This window comes from Nuphar pumila, chromosome 1 (genome assembly GCF_984573655.1).
Source record: "Nuphar pumila chromosome 1, dmNupPumi1.hap1.1, whole genome shotgun sequence".
Taxonomy (NCBI): Eukaryota; Viridiplantae; Streptophyta; class Magnoliopsida; order Nymphaeales; family Nymphaeaceae; genus Nuphar; species Nuphar pumila.
In genome coordinates this window covers 174466656-174481870 of record NC_143249.1, presented here as the reverse complement: position 1 = coordinate 174481870, position 15215 = coordinate 174466656, and the positions used below count along the sequence as shown (strand labels likewise).

Genomic DNA, 15215 nt, shown 5'->3' with positions numbered 1-15215 from the left:
AATCTTATACCTCATTTTGTGACAGTAGAGGCACTCTGTCTAGGATATCCTTTTGAGTTTATTGTGGAGAATCTAGAATAAGAGTGAATTTTTGTCTGGTTTGTGTGGATGTGGAATGAAGAAAATAGAAGTCAATAAAACAGACAGGTACACAACAAATTAAAGTGGATTCTTTATAAATCATGTTGAAAACGTTCATTGCACTGCACCAACATTAAATCAGCTTTCAGTTAGAGAATTGATGCAGCAACTTAGCAATTATGGTATTGTCATATGTAGGGATGTAAACGGTTTGGATTCGGGTCAGATCTAGGCATTACCAAGTCCGACTTAATCGGGTTTGGCCTAATCAGGTTCGGATTTGCATGAAAAAGATAAAACCAAACCAGGATCCGACTAGCTTAAAACCCGGTATTTACACTTAATCGGGTCGGGTTTTTAGTCAGATTTGGATTTTAGTTGGATTCGGGTTCAGGTTTGAATGCAAAACTTAATACCAATTATGGTATTGTCATATGTTCATGAAATTTGTTAAGCTAACTTTTCCCTTATTAACCAAATTTGGTCCTCGACTTTTCAGGTCCCTGTTGATATTCGTGGGCAGGAGGAACCTCTGGTGCAGTATATTCTTTGTCACTTCTTTTGTCCCGTTGAGAAAATGAATCTTGTTTTTTCATATTAGATGTAGTTTTCTAAATATTATGAGCAATAATATCAACAATATATTGAAAATATCACAAAATATTTTTTAGCTTGTTACTTATTTCTGCAATTTGCAGTTTAATAGTTGATTCTTGCTTTATTCCTTATCTTTTCTGCATTTTGATTACTTTTATATCTATTTTGACATTATTGAGAATAATTACCAAAATCTATTTTTCTGAGGTTTTATAGTATTGGTTATTTTCTTTTCCTAAAATACTGAGCTTTTCCTGATGGTTTCTGAAGATTTTGAGAAAAGTTAGATACCAAGAAATTGACAACACCAGGTGGCTGTGATATTGGTAATGTGCAATTGTATTGAAGTTAAGAAAATGATTTTCTTGAAAAAACAGAGCAATATGAGCAGTTCATAGCATTGGTGGTCGTCTAGTTGTCTGCATTTTTCTTTTTAGGTACTAGATATCCATCTTGTCCATTTTGAATCATGGAAGGTCTCTGGGTTTGGACAACTAACATGTAGCTAATACTGCAGGAAGATGAAAGTGAAGATGCAAACAGTGCATCTTATAGGCCAATCAGCATGGACCAATCTGATCCATGCAGTATTCTCTTCACTCAGTCTGCTTTGGATGGCCATTTTGTTGGATCTTCTCATGGTAGTTTGGCTGATTTTCCCTACACTATTGAAGATGAAGAAAGAGTAAGTTGTTTCAACTTTTTCTTCAATATCTACTGTCATTATTTTTCTGCATTTTTTCATTTATTAAGGAGTCAACTCATGTTCTGCTTGAAAGGCTGCTTTTGGCTACATTTCTTTCCTAATTTCTTGGTTCTAGAACGTGTGTTGACATTGAGCAAGGACTTGGAGCGCTATGCAAATAGGTACTTTAGAAATGCCCAATGTACCCACGTCAAATCTGGTACACGGGTGTGGTACTGGGTGCCTTTAGGTGCAACTACATTTAGACATATAATATGAGGATATGTTTCACATTACCATGCATATTTTACACTTTCTATATTTTTCTCTTCATATTTCTTAATGGAGTTTTCTGGTAGCATCAAATTTGTGTATGTGTGTGTGTTCAACATACACAACCCAATTATACCCTATAAAACAACAGTTTGGATCCACCACACTTTTGTCCTACCATGGAAGTTTCAAGAGCAGAAAATCTCGAAGAGAGAAGATAACAATGGAGAGAAATATGGCTAACTTTATTCAATCTAAAGTAAAACAAAAAGCAACCATTCTCGTGGGGGTCGACCCCTATATATACATTCCAAGGCAAAATAAAAGGAAACATAATAAGGTAAAAAATGCTCCTAAAATAAATGTTACATGCAAATGAAACTATAGATATAAGGGGCAATACCCAAATGGTAATACTTTGTATTAACACTCCCCTTCAAACTTGGGATAATGCAACAAAATCATTCCGAGTTTGGAAAGGAATGAGTAAAAATGCGAAGGAGCAAGACTCTTAGTAAGGACATTTGCGATCTGATTCTTTGAGCTTACATATTTTACAACAATAACTCCATCTTCATAGGCCTTCCTTGTATAGTGACAATCTATTTCAATATGCTTGGTTTACTCATTAAACTCTGGATTCTTTGCAATATGAATAGCACTCATATTGTTACAATATAAGGAAGTCTTGTCAACAATAGTGACTCCCAACTAACCCAATAACCATCATATCCAAATAATCTCGGTTGTGACTTGAGCCATAACTCTATATTCTGCTTCTGCTGTGGATAAAGCAACCTTTTGTTGCTTCTTGTTTTTCCATGAGATCAAAGAGCTTCCAAAAAAAATACAGAAACCAGTAGTAGAAAGACGATCATGAGTAGAGCCTCCAAAATCAGCATCATAAAAGGCTCTAAGAATTGTGGCAGATGATGATGAAAAGAACATACCATAATGCATAATATCTTACATATCTGATAATCCTGAGTACAACAGCTAAGTGAACTGTCCTGGGAGCACTCATAAATTAATCTGACTATATGAACTGCATATGTGATATCTGGCCTGGATATGGAAGTATATGAGACTTCCAACTAATTGTCTGTATACTACATAATCTTCTAACTCAACATCATATGTGGCTCTCATCTTTAAATTTGCTTCTATAAAAGAATTGACTCTTTTTTAGTCATCAGCTAGTCTTGCCTTTACCATCAAATATATAGCATACTTATGTTGAGATAAGTACAATCCCCTTAGTGAGTGTGCTATCTCCTATCTAAGAAAATATTTCAAACGCCCTAAGTCTTTCATCTCAAACATGTTAGCCAACTTTTTCTTGGTCTCCTTAACTCTCTCCATGTCATTTTCCGTCAGTATCATATCATCTACATACTGAAGTAATATACATTTTTCAAGCTTAGAGTAAGACATAAACAAGGCAAGGTCATGATGACTCTTTTCAAAACTAAGTGATTTCACTGTTGAACTAAACTTCTCAAACCAGGCTCGTGGTGCCTGTGCCTGTTTGAGTCCATATAATGCTCTACGAAGTCTGCAAACCCTACCTTTTGGATTTGAATATTCCTATGATAGTTTCATATACACTTCCTCTTCTAGGTCTTCATTCAAGAAGGCATTCTTGACATCTAATTGCCATGCATTCCATTGTTGTATTGTACCTACTGCAAGCAATGTACGAATAGTTATCATATGAGCTATATTGGCAAATTTTTCAGCAAAATCAATTCTAAACCGTTGACTATAGCCCTTGGTTACTAATCTTGCCTTATATATCTCAACTAACCCATATGCCTTTGTCTTTATCTTATGAACCCACTTGCTCCCAACAATATTCTTCCTTGTTGGAGGTTTTACCAATTCCCATGCCTACATCCTCTCGTGTGCACTCATTTCTTCAGCCATAGCTCTTTGTCACTCCTCTTTTCCTACATAAGATTCAGGCTTAACATAAGAATGAATTAATGCTAAAAATGCACGATGTTGAGAGGAGAAAGACTCATAGGATACAAAAAGAGAAGGAAAAATCAAAGTTCTAGAGCTTCTATGTACCTGATGAAGATTAGAGAAAGAAGATGAAGACTTTAAATTTTGATGGCCGGATTCATCTGACAATGGAATAGGATCAGAATTGACCTGATATCTTCTCTTTGTTTGTTCCAACACTTGATGTAGGAAAGGGATTTCAACTACATTTTGATGCCTTCTTGAGTAGGTTTCTCCAAACTGACTCTCTCTAGGTTGAACTTGCTTCCCTTGAATCTCTACCCTTTCATTCACATATTCCTTTTCACCAAAAGGAATCAAGGACAAGTCACTCATTTCTTATCTTTTCTCTATTCATTTCTTGTCTTTTCTCTATGTTGGCTGAAATATAACATATTCTCATGAAAGACATGTCCGGATACCCACACCATCTTTCCAATAGGATCATAACACTTGTATCTTTTTTACCATTTGCAAAACCAAAAAAGCAACACTTAACAATTTTACTAGACAACTTATCTCTATATCTATCTGTAACTGAACAAAACATATACATCCAAGTACATTCATCACATCATAATTTGGAGTTTGTTTATACAATTTTTGAAAGGAAGATATAGCCTTAAGCACACCTGAGGGCATACAATTTATTTGATAGATACTTAGTTGAACTGCATCTGCCCAAAACACTTTGGGCACTTCACCTCCAAAAAGAAGAGCTATTGTTGTTTCCATGATATGCGTATTTTTCTTTTATCCACTCCATTTTGTTCAGGAGTGTAAGGACATGATCTTTGATGAACTACACCTTTCTCTTGCAGAAACTTTTCAAATGCACAACTGACATATTCACTACCAAAGTCAGTTCGAAGTGTTTTAATCTTAACAGCAAACTAATTCTCAATCATAACACAAATGTTCTTAAAGATTTCAAAAAAAAAACATTTCTATTTTTCTTAAAATACAACCAGATAAATCTTGTACAATCATCTATTAACAAAATACGATGATACTCTTTTTGACAAAACAGGCGAAGGGCCCCATACATCAGAATGCACTAGATCAAAAAGACTTTCTGATTCTCTATCACTAGACCCGAATGGCAAGACATGACCTTTTGCCAACCTACAACTCTCACAATCTTTAATATGATTTGACTATAAAGAACCAAAGAGCTTTCAATTACGAACCAAAATGTTCACCAATGTTTCACTTGAGTGGGTAATGACAAAAGTATTTTCTAAGGAACACACTCATAAATTCTACAAAGTGAACCACACAAGTACTCTAAAGAACACACTCACAAATCCCGCAAAGAGAATACACAAGGCACACAATATAAAAAATATATTTTATTCAATAAAATGAATATGCCCAAAAACATGAGTTACAAAGGGAAAAACACTCTTATTTATACACAAAAAGGAGAGGAGAGAACTCTTGAAAAGAGAGAGAGAGAGAACATTACAAGGTGGGAGAGACGCTCCCAATGACTAGAAATTCTAGCTGCTGAGAGCAAGTCAAACTGATTTGACTTGCTCCAATGGCTAGAATTTCTAGCCGTTGGGGTCAAAGTCAAATGAGTTTGACTCCTCCAACTATATATATATATATATACAAGTACATATTTATGTATATATGTACATATACATATATACTATACCATATACATAAATGTATATATATGTACAGTTTAACACTCTCCTTCAAACTTATGGTAGGATAATCAAAAGTTTGCCTAAAAGGAAGTGAAACCTAGGAGTAGAGAGAGGTTTGGTAAAAAAGTCTACCAGCTGGTACTTTGATGTGACATAAGGCAGATCAATAGTTCTTTGAAGATATTCATCTCAAACATAATGATAGTTCATCTCGATGTGCTTCGTGCATTCGTAAAAAGTATTGTTGCAATGTAGATAGCACTCTTGTTGTTGCAACACATCTTTGAAACTCTTAGAATCTTGATTCCCATATTAGCCAGCAATCTTCTCAGTCACACCACCTCCATTGTAGTAGCCATAACCTGTTACTCATTTTTAGTTGAGGAAAGAAAGACCTTCTGGTGCTTTTTGCATCTACATGAGATCAATGATTTACGTAGGAAAACACAAAAATAAGTGGTTGAGTGTCTATTATTATAATCACCTCCTCAGTCTGCATCTATATATGCAAGAAGATCTAATGCAGAAGAGGAAGACATAAACAAATCTCTAGAAATAAAAGTTTTAAGATATCTAATAGTACGCAAAACAAATTTCATGTAAATAGATGTGGGAGCGTGTTGAAACTGACTAGTTGAATGTATAACGTGTGCTATATCAGGTCTAGTGATAAGTAAGAAAGAGCTCTAATAAGTTGTCTATAAGGAGTTAGATCATAGAGAGTCTCCACATCATTAATTTTCATCTTGACATTCGTTACTTCAGGAGTGTCAACCTTCTTATCATCTGATATTCGAGACCCGAGAACAATATCAGAAGCAAATTTAGACTGAGATAATAAATACCATCTAGGTGAATAAGCAACTTCTATTTTTAGAAAGTAATGTAAAAAACCCAAATCAGTTATTTCAAAATTAGTTTTAAGAATATTTTTAATATGTCGAACTCCCTGTGTATTTCCTCTAGTGATTATCATATCATGACAATATCTGCATCAGAATTCTTAACAAACAAAGCAGTATCAGTTACACAAGATCTAAAGTCATTGTCAAGCATAACATTGTTAAATCTATCATACTAAGCTTTAGGAGCTTGTTTCAAACCATATAATGCTTTATGTCGATGAAGATCCTTTCCTTAAGGTATACACGTACTTGGAGGCGCCATAAGATTGTCATTTAAAAGGCATTCTTGACATCCATTTGGTATATGAATCAATTTTTAATTGAAGCAACTACAATGAGGGTTCTAACCGTGGTCATGCGGGCAACAGGTGCAAAGGTTTCTGCATAATGTATACTATATTATTGTGCATATCCTTTGGAAACTAGCTTACTTTTGTATCTCTCAAGAGTCCTATCACTGTTGGTTTTAAATTATATACCCACCTAGAACCTACAGGTTTATTTCCCTGAGAAATATTTTGAATATATCAAATTTGAGCATTTTCTAGTGCATCTAGATCTATGTGCATGACTTTAACCCATTTGGAGTATTCTTTGGCTTGAATGTAAGATAAAGGTTCAACACATGAGTGAATTAAGGCTATGCATGCTTGATATTTATACGAAAAAGAATTATATGAAACAAGTTTTGATGGAGGCTTTGAAACTCTAGATGATTTCTTAGTTTGCAATTCTTCTTTATCTAAATTAGAAATTTTTTCAAATGCACATGGAAGTTTGGGACATTCCCTTCTAGAGTATTGTAAACAAGTTTGATCATCATGTTGACCTTCATTACGAAACTCTCTTAATTCAATGACATTTTCAAAATCATAGTTACAATCACAATTATCAATATCTTGGTTGGAACCAAGATCAAATAAAATCGAGTACTCAATTACTTCCTTTGCTTGATATTTATCAAAGAAATTTTCTTTTTTTACATTTTTAGAAATATACAATTTTTCAGTTTTAGGATCATAACACTTGTATCCCTTTTGATTGTTGGCATAACCAAAAAAGGCACAAAGAATAGCTCTAGGAAAAAACTCGTCATTTTTGTTGGTTAATACAAAACATTTGCAACCAAAAATTCGTAATCTAGCATAGTCAGGATAGAGTTTAAGAAGTTTTTCAATAGGTGAAATATTTTATAAAGAGAATAAAGGCATTCTGTTTATAAGATAAACAACCATCAAGAAAGCTTCTGCCCAAAAAATCTTAGGCACATGACTCGCAATAAGCAAGGTTCTTGAAGTTTCAATGATGTGCCTATGTTTTCTTTCGGCTAAACCATTTTGTTGTGGTGTGTGAGGACAAGATCTTTGATGTGTGATGCCATGAAGTTTAATATAATCTTTAAAATCATTTAATATAATTTTTTTTTCTGAATCAGTACAAAATATATAAATTTCGTTTTCAAACCTATTTTTAACCAATTTATGAAATTTTCGAAAGTGGAAGAAGATTTCAGATTTATACTTAAGTATATCCAAGTGTATCTAGTAAAATCATTCACAAATATGACATAGTATGCATATCCACCTTTAGATAATATGGGTGTTAGACCCCAAACATCCGGATGAACTAGCTAGTGGTCTAGATAAAATAAAAGTTCTATCATTAAATGATAATCTCTTCATTTTTTCAAGAACACAGTCTTCACAAGAAAAATCATTAAGATTAAAAAACAAATCAGTTTCGGAAAATATTGGATTTTTGATATATTTGGATGTCCTAATCTTTTATATCATACATTCAAATCTAACTTTTAGACATTACAACAAAAAACATCTTTAGGTATCTTTAAAAAATCTACATAGTATAGCCCTCTTCTATGGCCTTAATCAGCTTCCTTGACTGTTGCACCAAACATTTATTTGAAGAGAAAGAGATCTTGATTTGAGAGCAAGTCAAATTGATTTGACTTTGCTTCAATGGATAGAATTTTTAGTCCTTGGGGTCAAAGTCAAATCAGTTTGACTTCCCTAACTATATATTATATATATTTATATATGATAAATATATATATATAATATATATACTACAAAATATATATAGTAAGTATATACAAGTGCATATACACGTATATACAATACCATATACATAAATGTATATATAGTGCCACCAAACAGACTCATATATGACAAAAGCTCCCAATCTGATCCAAGGCTTCTTCTGCTCACTCATGTCAATCTAGTCCAAGTAGTATAAGTCTTTTCTTCTATAACCAATACCAATCTTCTTCCCTGACAACTGATTTTGTATCATACAACCAAAAGGAGAGAAGATAACATTACAATTAATCTTGGTAATTTGACCAACAAAAATAAGATTCATAACAAGAGATGAAACATGGTAAACTTAAAAAAGATTAATCTTACTATCAGGATAAGAATCAAAAGTAATGGAACATACTTTTGAAACATAAATAGAAGAACCATCTGCAGTGTGAAAAATGACATTGTAAGGTTGACAGTTGGTTAAGATAGGCTCATGAGATGTCATATGACATGAAGCCCCTGACTTTATTAACCAACCAGATAAACAACCTGAGATACCTCAAAAAGCAGTGTCAAAAGAAGAGGCAGGAGTAGCAAATGAAGGGGTTACATATGATTGGGCAAGAAGTTGCAATCACCCTTTCCAACAACTAAAGTTGACCACCACCTAACCATTTTAAAGATCTTGCAGCTGAAAGATCATCATACTAAGTGCCAATGTCAAAGTGATGATCTTTGGGCTTTATGCCTTTACCATCAGAAGATGCTGCATAGACTCCACCTTTCTTTTTCTTGAGAATTGAATAATAAGTTTTCATATGACCAAAATTCTTATAGTGGTGACATTGAATAGAGCTCATATCACCTCTCTCTCCAAAACTCAAATCACCTTTTCCCCCAGCTCTTCCGGTACCTCTCTCACCCAGTTGTCGAGAAATTACTATGACATTGTCATCAGATGAATATGTTTCAAGAGGTCTCATCTTGGTCTCTTCTGCCATCAACGCTGTTATGACCTTGGTGACAAGGGGTAAGTGAGAACGATGCAAAATGACATTCTTTGTTCTATCAAGCTTTGGTTTGAGCGCCATAAGAAACTCAATAACCCTATTAGTTTTCCTATGCTGGTCAAGAAGTCCCAGACAAGTTTGACATGAGATACACGTCTCGCACTTCACATATTTTTTACATTTTGTTTGATCCTCCATAAGTGCAAGAGGATTCAAAATTCTTTGCATTTTCAAATAAAATTCTTTAATTGACTTATTTCCTTTGCATACTTCTCAATTCTTGAGTGAGTTGATAATGCCTTACCCAATTCTCTTGCTTGTATACTTGTCTGAGGTACGCTCAAGCTTCTTTGGCCTCCTAAAACTCAGAGAGATTCATAGCTATTCTCAGCTCTACTGAACCCATAGTCCATACATTTAACCCAGTCCTCTGTTGCTTTGTCAAGCTTGGGTTTCACCTTCGAGTCAGCCAAGTACTCTACTATTACTGCACTAATAAAGTCTGCCCAATAAGCATAGTTTGTCCCGTGACGTGTATGCCTTCTTTCTTCATACCTCATCAACCCTCAAACTACAAATATTTCTTGCACACAATGACAACAAAGCACTTCCAACCCAAGAAGACAAACAATGTGCAGCTCCCACAACTCTAAATAAACTGCATACATGAACGCCAGCAAACCAAGCCCCAAAAAAACAGCAAACAAGAGCAATCTAATAGGTTATGCAAGATCCAATGCACCACACACACTACCTCAAAGCCCCAAACACAAGACTCTCAACCAAAGCAAATCAGAGGTCTAATCCTCTTGCAAGAGTCATAGTCCTGACTTGCTCACACTCCAAAGGTATAAAATGACTATGGTTCAACACTGAACCACAGTACCCACAGCAAAAGAATGCCAAATTAGAATGCTCGATACACAATAAACCAAGGAAACAGGTTACTACCACTTAGTAGCTACCCCAAAACTTCTCGCAACTTCACAAAAACACAATAAACCCTACCCAGATTGGCTCCAGCATACTTCAAACTCAAAAACGACCTCATTGCATCCAATCTCAGACCTCAAGCTACCAATAGAGCCAGATGGATCCGATTTTTCAAATCTGGACACTAACGTAGCCTAAACCCAGAAAATCTTAAAAAATCACAAAAAATCAAGTATACCTCTGATTATTGTGATTCTTGTTTCCAGAATCTTCTAAAATCGTCCTCTATCGAATCCTCAAGTCAGATGGTCCCAAGCCCAAACTTTGATTCTGTCCCTGTTGATGTCAGCCCCCACTGTGCACACTTCCCGATGCAGCAACTGAACCAGCACAATGAAGTCTTCCTTCTCCCTTGCCTCAGCAACAGTCTCCTCTCAGTGAGATGTTGGCTCTGATACCATATCAAGAGCAGAAAATCTCGAAGAGAGAAGATAACAATGGAGAGAAATATGACTAACTTTATTCAATCTCAAGCAAAACAAAAAGCAACCATTATTGTGGGGGTCGACCCCTCTATATACATTCCATGGCAAAATAAAAGAAAACATAATAAGGTAAAAAATGCCCCCAATATAAATGTTACTTACAAATGAAACTATACATATAAGGGGCAATACCCAAATGGTAATACTTTGTATTACATAACTCTTAACAGTAAGAACACCTGCACCAATGTGACATGGCTTGGGAAGTATTTGACTGAGATAAAAGCTAACCAACATTTTGGTGAACATAGTAACAGGATTTTAGCTGAATTTTGGTTGAATTGTTTGTAGAGCTAGCTGTTTGATGAATCAAAAGTGAAAAATGGATCTGTGATAAATAACGATGGTTTAGAGTCTCAGCATCACTATTGTCTTTATCATTATTCTATCACCACTAGGGGTGTCAACAGGTCCGGTTTACATGGACCCAACCTGGACCAAACCCTATAGGGTCCGGATATGGTGACAAATAAGAAGAACTGATTAAGACCCGGGTACGGACTCGAAAGTCCGATTAATACATGGACCCGGGTATAGTTTGTGAAATTTTTTTATACCAGACCCGGGTCCGACCTGAGTTTTGATTAAGACCTGCAATTTTTCAATGTAAAAAATGATAAAAAATATTATTTTACCGGGTATGGTCTGGGTCTGGTTCATGTAGTTCTTATCGGGTCCGGGTATGTTTCTCTCATATTAGACCCGATTAGACCCAGGTTCGGATCCAATACCATACCCGAAAATCTGGTCCAAGTCTGGTTCCACCTGGGTCCAAACCAAACCCGACCCATTGACACCCCTAATCACCACTATCAATCATCGTCAATGCCATTTTCTTCTGTACATAACATCATCATTAGGGGTGTAAATGGGTTGGATTTGGGTCGGTTGTGGCCATTACCAAATCCAACTAGTCAGATGTTCCCTAATTGGGGTCTGATTCAGATTCAGCCTCAAATGTAAAAAATCTCAAACCAATTATCTGAATAATAACCAAAATCTGATCCAAAAAACACCTAATTCTGCGGTTCTAGTCATATCCACTTTTTTAGTGCTTATCAGAAATAAATTTCCACGTTCATGTCACAAGCACATGAGTGGGTGCGTAGGCACTCTTGTTGGTTGAGAGGCACTTTATTACCTCCCGTCTCAGATTCAGATATTTCTCTGATATCCATCAAATTCAGATATTTCTCGGATATGGTAGCAAAAAATTAAAACCATATCTGCATCCAATAATATAATCGGATATGGTTTTGGCTTGCCAAATGCAACTAAACAGAATCCAATCCGGTCGGATATCGAATAGAATCTGACTCATTGACATCTCTATGACTATTGCCACCTTCATCTGGGGCTTTTTCATTTTTTTTCGTCTTCTTCAACTCCTTCCTTTTTCCATTAATCACCATCATCATCACCATCGATCATCTCTCATCATTATCATCATCTTCTTCATTGTATTCACCATCATTATCACCATCTTTTCCATTATTCTTCTTCACCGCAATTCCCAACATCATCCATTTACTTTGCCGTGCCATATCACAACTGTTTTCCTAAGAAATTTCAGCACAAGAACAAGATTTTTTTTACTGAAGTTTGTTGTGTAGCAAAGGAAGGTGATTGCTTTTGATAAGTGCATAGGTTTATTGAAGTTCTCCTGGCTACATTTGCCGAGTTGTGTTGATCTGTAACAGAGGACAAGACATAGGTGACTAGATTATCTTCAGCTGACTGTGAGTTGATAGTTGTGTGCACTGGGGTCATTGACTGATGTTTGGGGCATGAGACCAATTCAGCACTGATCAAGTTGAGTTGATGCAGCAACTATTTAGTTATGCACCTCTGCGATTCTGCAAAGTGGGTGAAAATGACCATTTCTCCATGGCATGCATATCCTAGCATACCCTTTGAAAATAGTGTTTGTTTAGATATAAATATGCCTTCAATTGGATAAGCAGACTATTCATACTCAGCTCAGTGATCGGCCAGCATAGCTACTTGAAGACAGACGATCATCTTGAAGCGTCATGTCTCAGTTGGATTGTTGTACTGCCTAGTTGCAAGTCCTTGGTTCAAGACAAGTTAAACCTAATTGTCATGTTTATTTACCCAGTTACATGGCACCAACATTAAGGGGATATTTTTTTTCGTAATTCTATTCTGCAACTTTGCTTTGCTCAAAGGCAATGAGTATTTAAGGTTACCTTGTTTTCTTGTTCAGTTACATGTGCTTGCCACTCATGTCAATCCACCCTCAACTCATTTTTGTTTGTGCTCATATTGATGCTTGATTTTACTCCAATGCAATGTCCTTTTATGTACTATTATTAATGGAAAATCCATGAAGCTAGCTGTATGCCGATTCCTGTAGCAGCTGTATCCATGTGAATAGCTTGTGTGCCTTTGCAAGTCAGCTGATTGACTATACAACCATGGTTGAATGTACTTTAGCCAGATGATGTGAGAGTCTTGGAAATTCACTTCAGATCACATGGTTAAGAAAATGATTAACCAACAATTTTAAGCCTTGGAACAATGGTATAACTAGAGGTCCTTTTTTCTTTGTTAGTGCTTTGGGTACTTTAATATGTTGGACTATATATAAGGCATTCAATTTCTGAATGTTCTTGTGCATCAGAGCCTCTTGCATAATAACCCATAAATGTTAGATTGCAGATCCTGTTCTTTTTGGTTCTGTGCATGTTAAGCTTTCAGTGTGTGTATGGTTGATTAAATTTTTTTTTCTTTGCCTTATCTTTGTAAATGCCATTTGGAATGATTGCACTAATAAAAATCATATCTGAGGAGTGTCATATGAATATTGGAGAAAAGTCATGATATGTCATGCACTAGGGTACTATGCAGCTTAATTTGGCTTCATGTGATATGAGAACTAATGTCGGACATATCTGCGTGAATGTTCTTTACTTGCATTTGTGATCTGTTTTCTAAGTTGATGTATATCTCTGTTTACCAAACAAAAAAAGTGTGGGCGCACCCATGTCATTTGGCTTGCAATTTAACAATGCAAACGATAATGTGCCATAGAATCTGGAGGCATCTTCCAATTGTTTCTTCTATATATGAAATTAGATATTTTCTTTTATTGCAGATGCTATCAGAAGCAATTTTGCTGTCCCTCAATGAGATGAACATTGGGTCAACTAGTGAAGATCCAACATCACAGATGAAGCCATTTGATTCACGGCAGCCGGATGACTCATCAGTTTCAAGGAATATGTCACCCATGGAAGAACCTTCCATCGAGAGAACAGCACATGATAACTGCAGTCAGTCTCCTACCTTCCCCCAGTCTGAGCCAAGCTTGTATTCGAACCTAGAAAGTCAGATAATAGCACAGCATGCTGAGTCATCAACTGACACTGACCATCAGGCTCCTAACCCCAACCCATCTAAGTTTTGTGTACCAGCATCAGAAGATCGAACGACACAGAATGACAAGTTATCATCTGCTGGGAGCTGTTGCAATGGTGACATACCAGCACTGCAGCAGCACTCAGATGCTCATCAGTGTGCAGATGCCAATCCTTCATCACCAAAGAAACCATGAATACACATTATGGATGGCTTGGTTTTCCATTTGGGGCTGAACTGTTGAGGAAAATTGGTGGAAATTATCTGTGGCTAAGATGGACTGATTCTGTTTGATGAATCAGTAGATATAGTGTGCATGTATAAATCTTTGTGGCTTCCTCTCGATTTACAAATGTGTATACAACTGCATGTGTGAGAAACAGCTGTGGAACAGCAGAAACTGGCAAGAATGCACCTGCCGAATGTGCATATATGCTACAACACAGCTGCCGTGTGAAATGACAACAATGTTGTTCGAGGAACATGCAGATCAAGGGGGTTTGCCATCTTTGGAATCATAGAGGGCTCTATAGTCGTACATGGATGTTTACAAGTGCATTCGGTTTGTGCAATGATGTATGTAACAAGCTACAGTCCATTATTGAAGAAAGAACCTGCTGCTGTTAAGTTTGCGTTGGTTGGGTGATTGGATGTGGTTACTAGTTTGAGCTTGTGTCTCCAGTTGTGCTATGCAACGGCACGTGCACAAGCAAATGCATGAGGTCTGTATGCTGTTTCTCGCATTGAATGTATGTATCTGTCTTTGTTGAACATGCTTCTTTATTGTTAGTGCATCTTCATGGCATGCGTTTATGTAGTCACTATTGATGGTTGATGTCCATGGCGTTCATTTGGTTTGTAATTGTCCATCCCCTACGCAGTCGTTCATCAAATTGGGAAGTTGGAAGAGTCCATATTTCATGATGAAACATGTCCCAGTAATATGCAAGGATTCAAGGCTGTGCTTTGCATTGAGGGGTGATGGCGCAGGCGGGGACATTCATTGAAGTCATATGAGCATGGTCTCATGCGGTACCACTTCGTGGAAAATTCATAACCTGTGCATTGTTGCAATGGTCGCTTGCGCCAGATGCAATA

At 36.2% G+C, this 15215-nt stretch overlaps 1 protein-coding gene across 4 annotated transcripts in view; it reads left to right on the top strand.

The window, feature by feature from the left end:
- Positions 1 to 14922, top strand: part of LOC149851326 (uncharacterized) — a 99621-nt gene extending 84699 nt beyond the window's left edge. For all 4 annotated transcript variants that reach the window (XM_090000155.1, XM_090000139.1, XM_090000132.1 and 1 more), the window contains 3 exons: positions 581 to 616; positions 1196 to 1363; positions 13855 to 14922. In XM_090000155.1, coding sequence (XP_089856281.1) covers positions 581 to 616; positions 1196 to 1363; positions 13855 to 14313 — 663 coding nt within the window. In that variant the 3' untranslated portion in view covers positions 14314 to 14922. The remainder of the gene's footprint in view (positions 1 to 580; positions 617 to 1195; positions 1364 to 13854) is intronic.
- Positions 14923 to 15215: the final 293 nt, after the last annotated feature.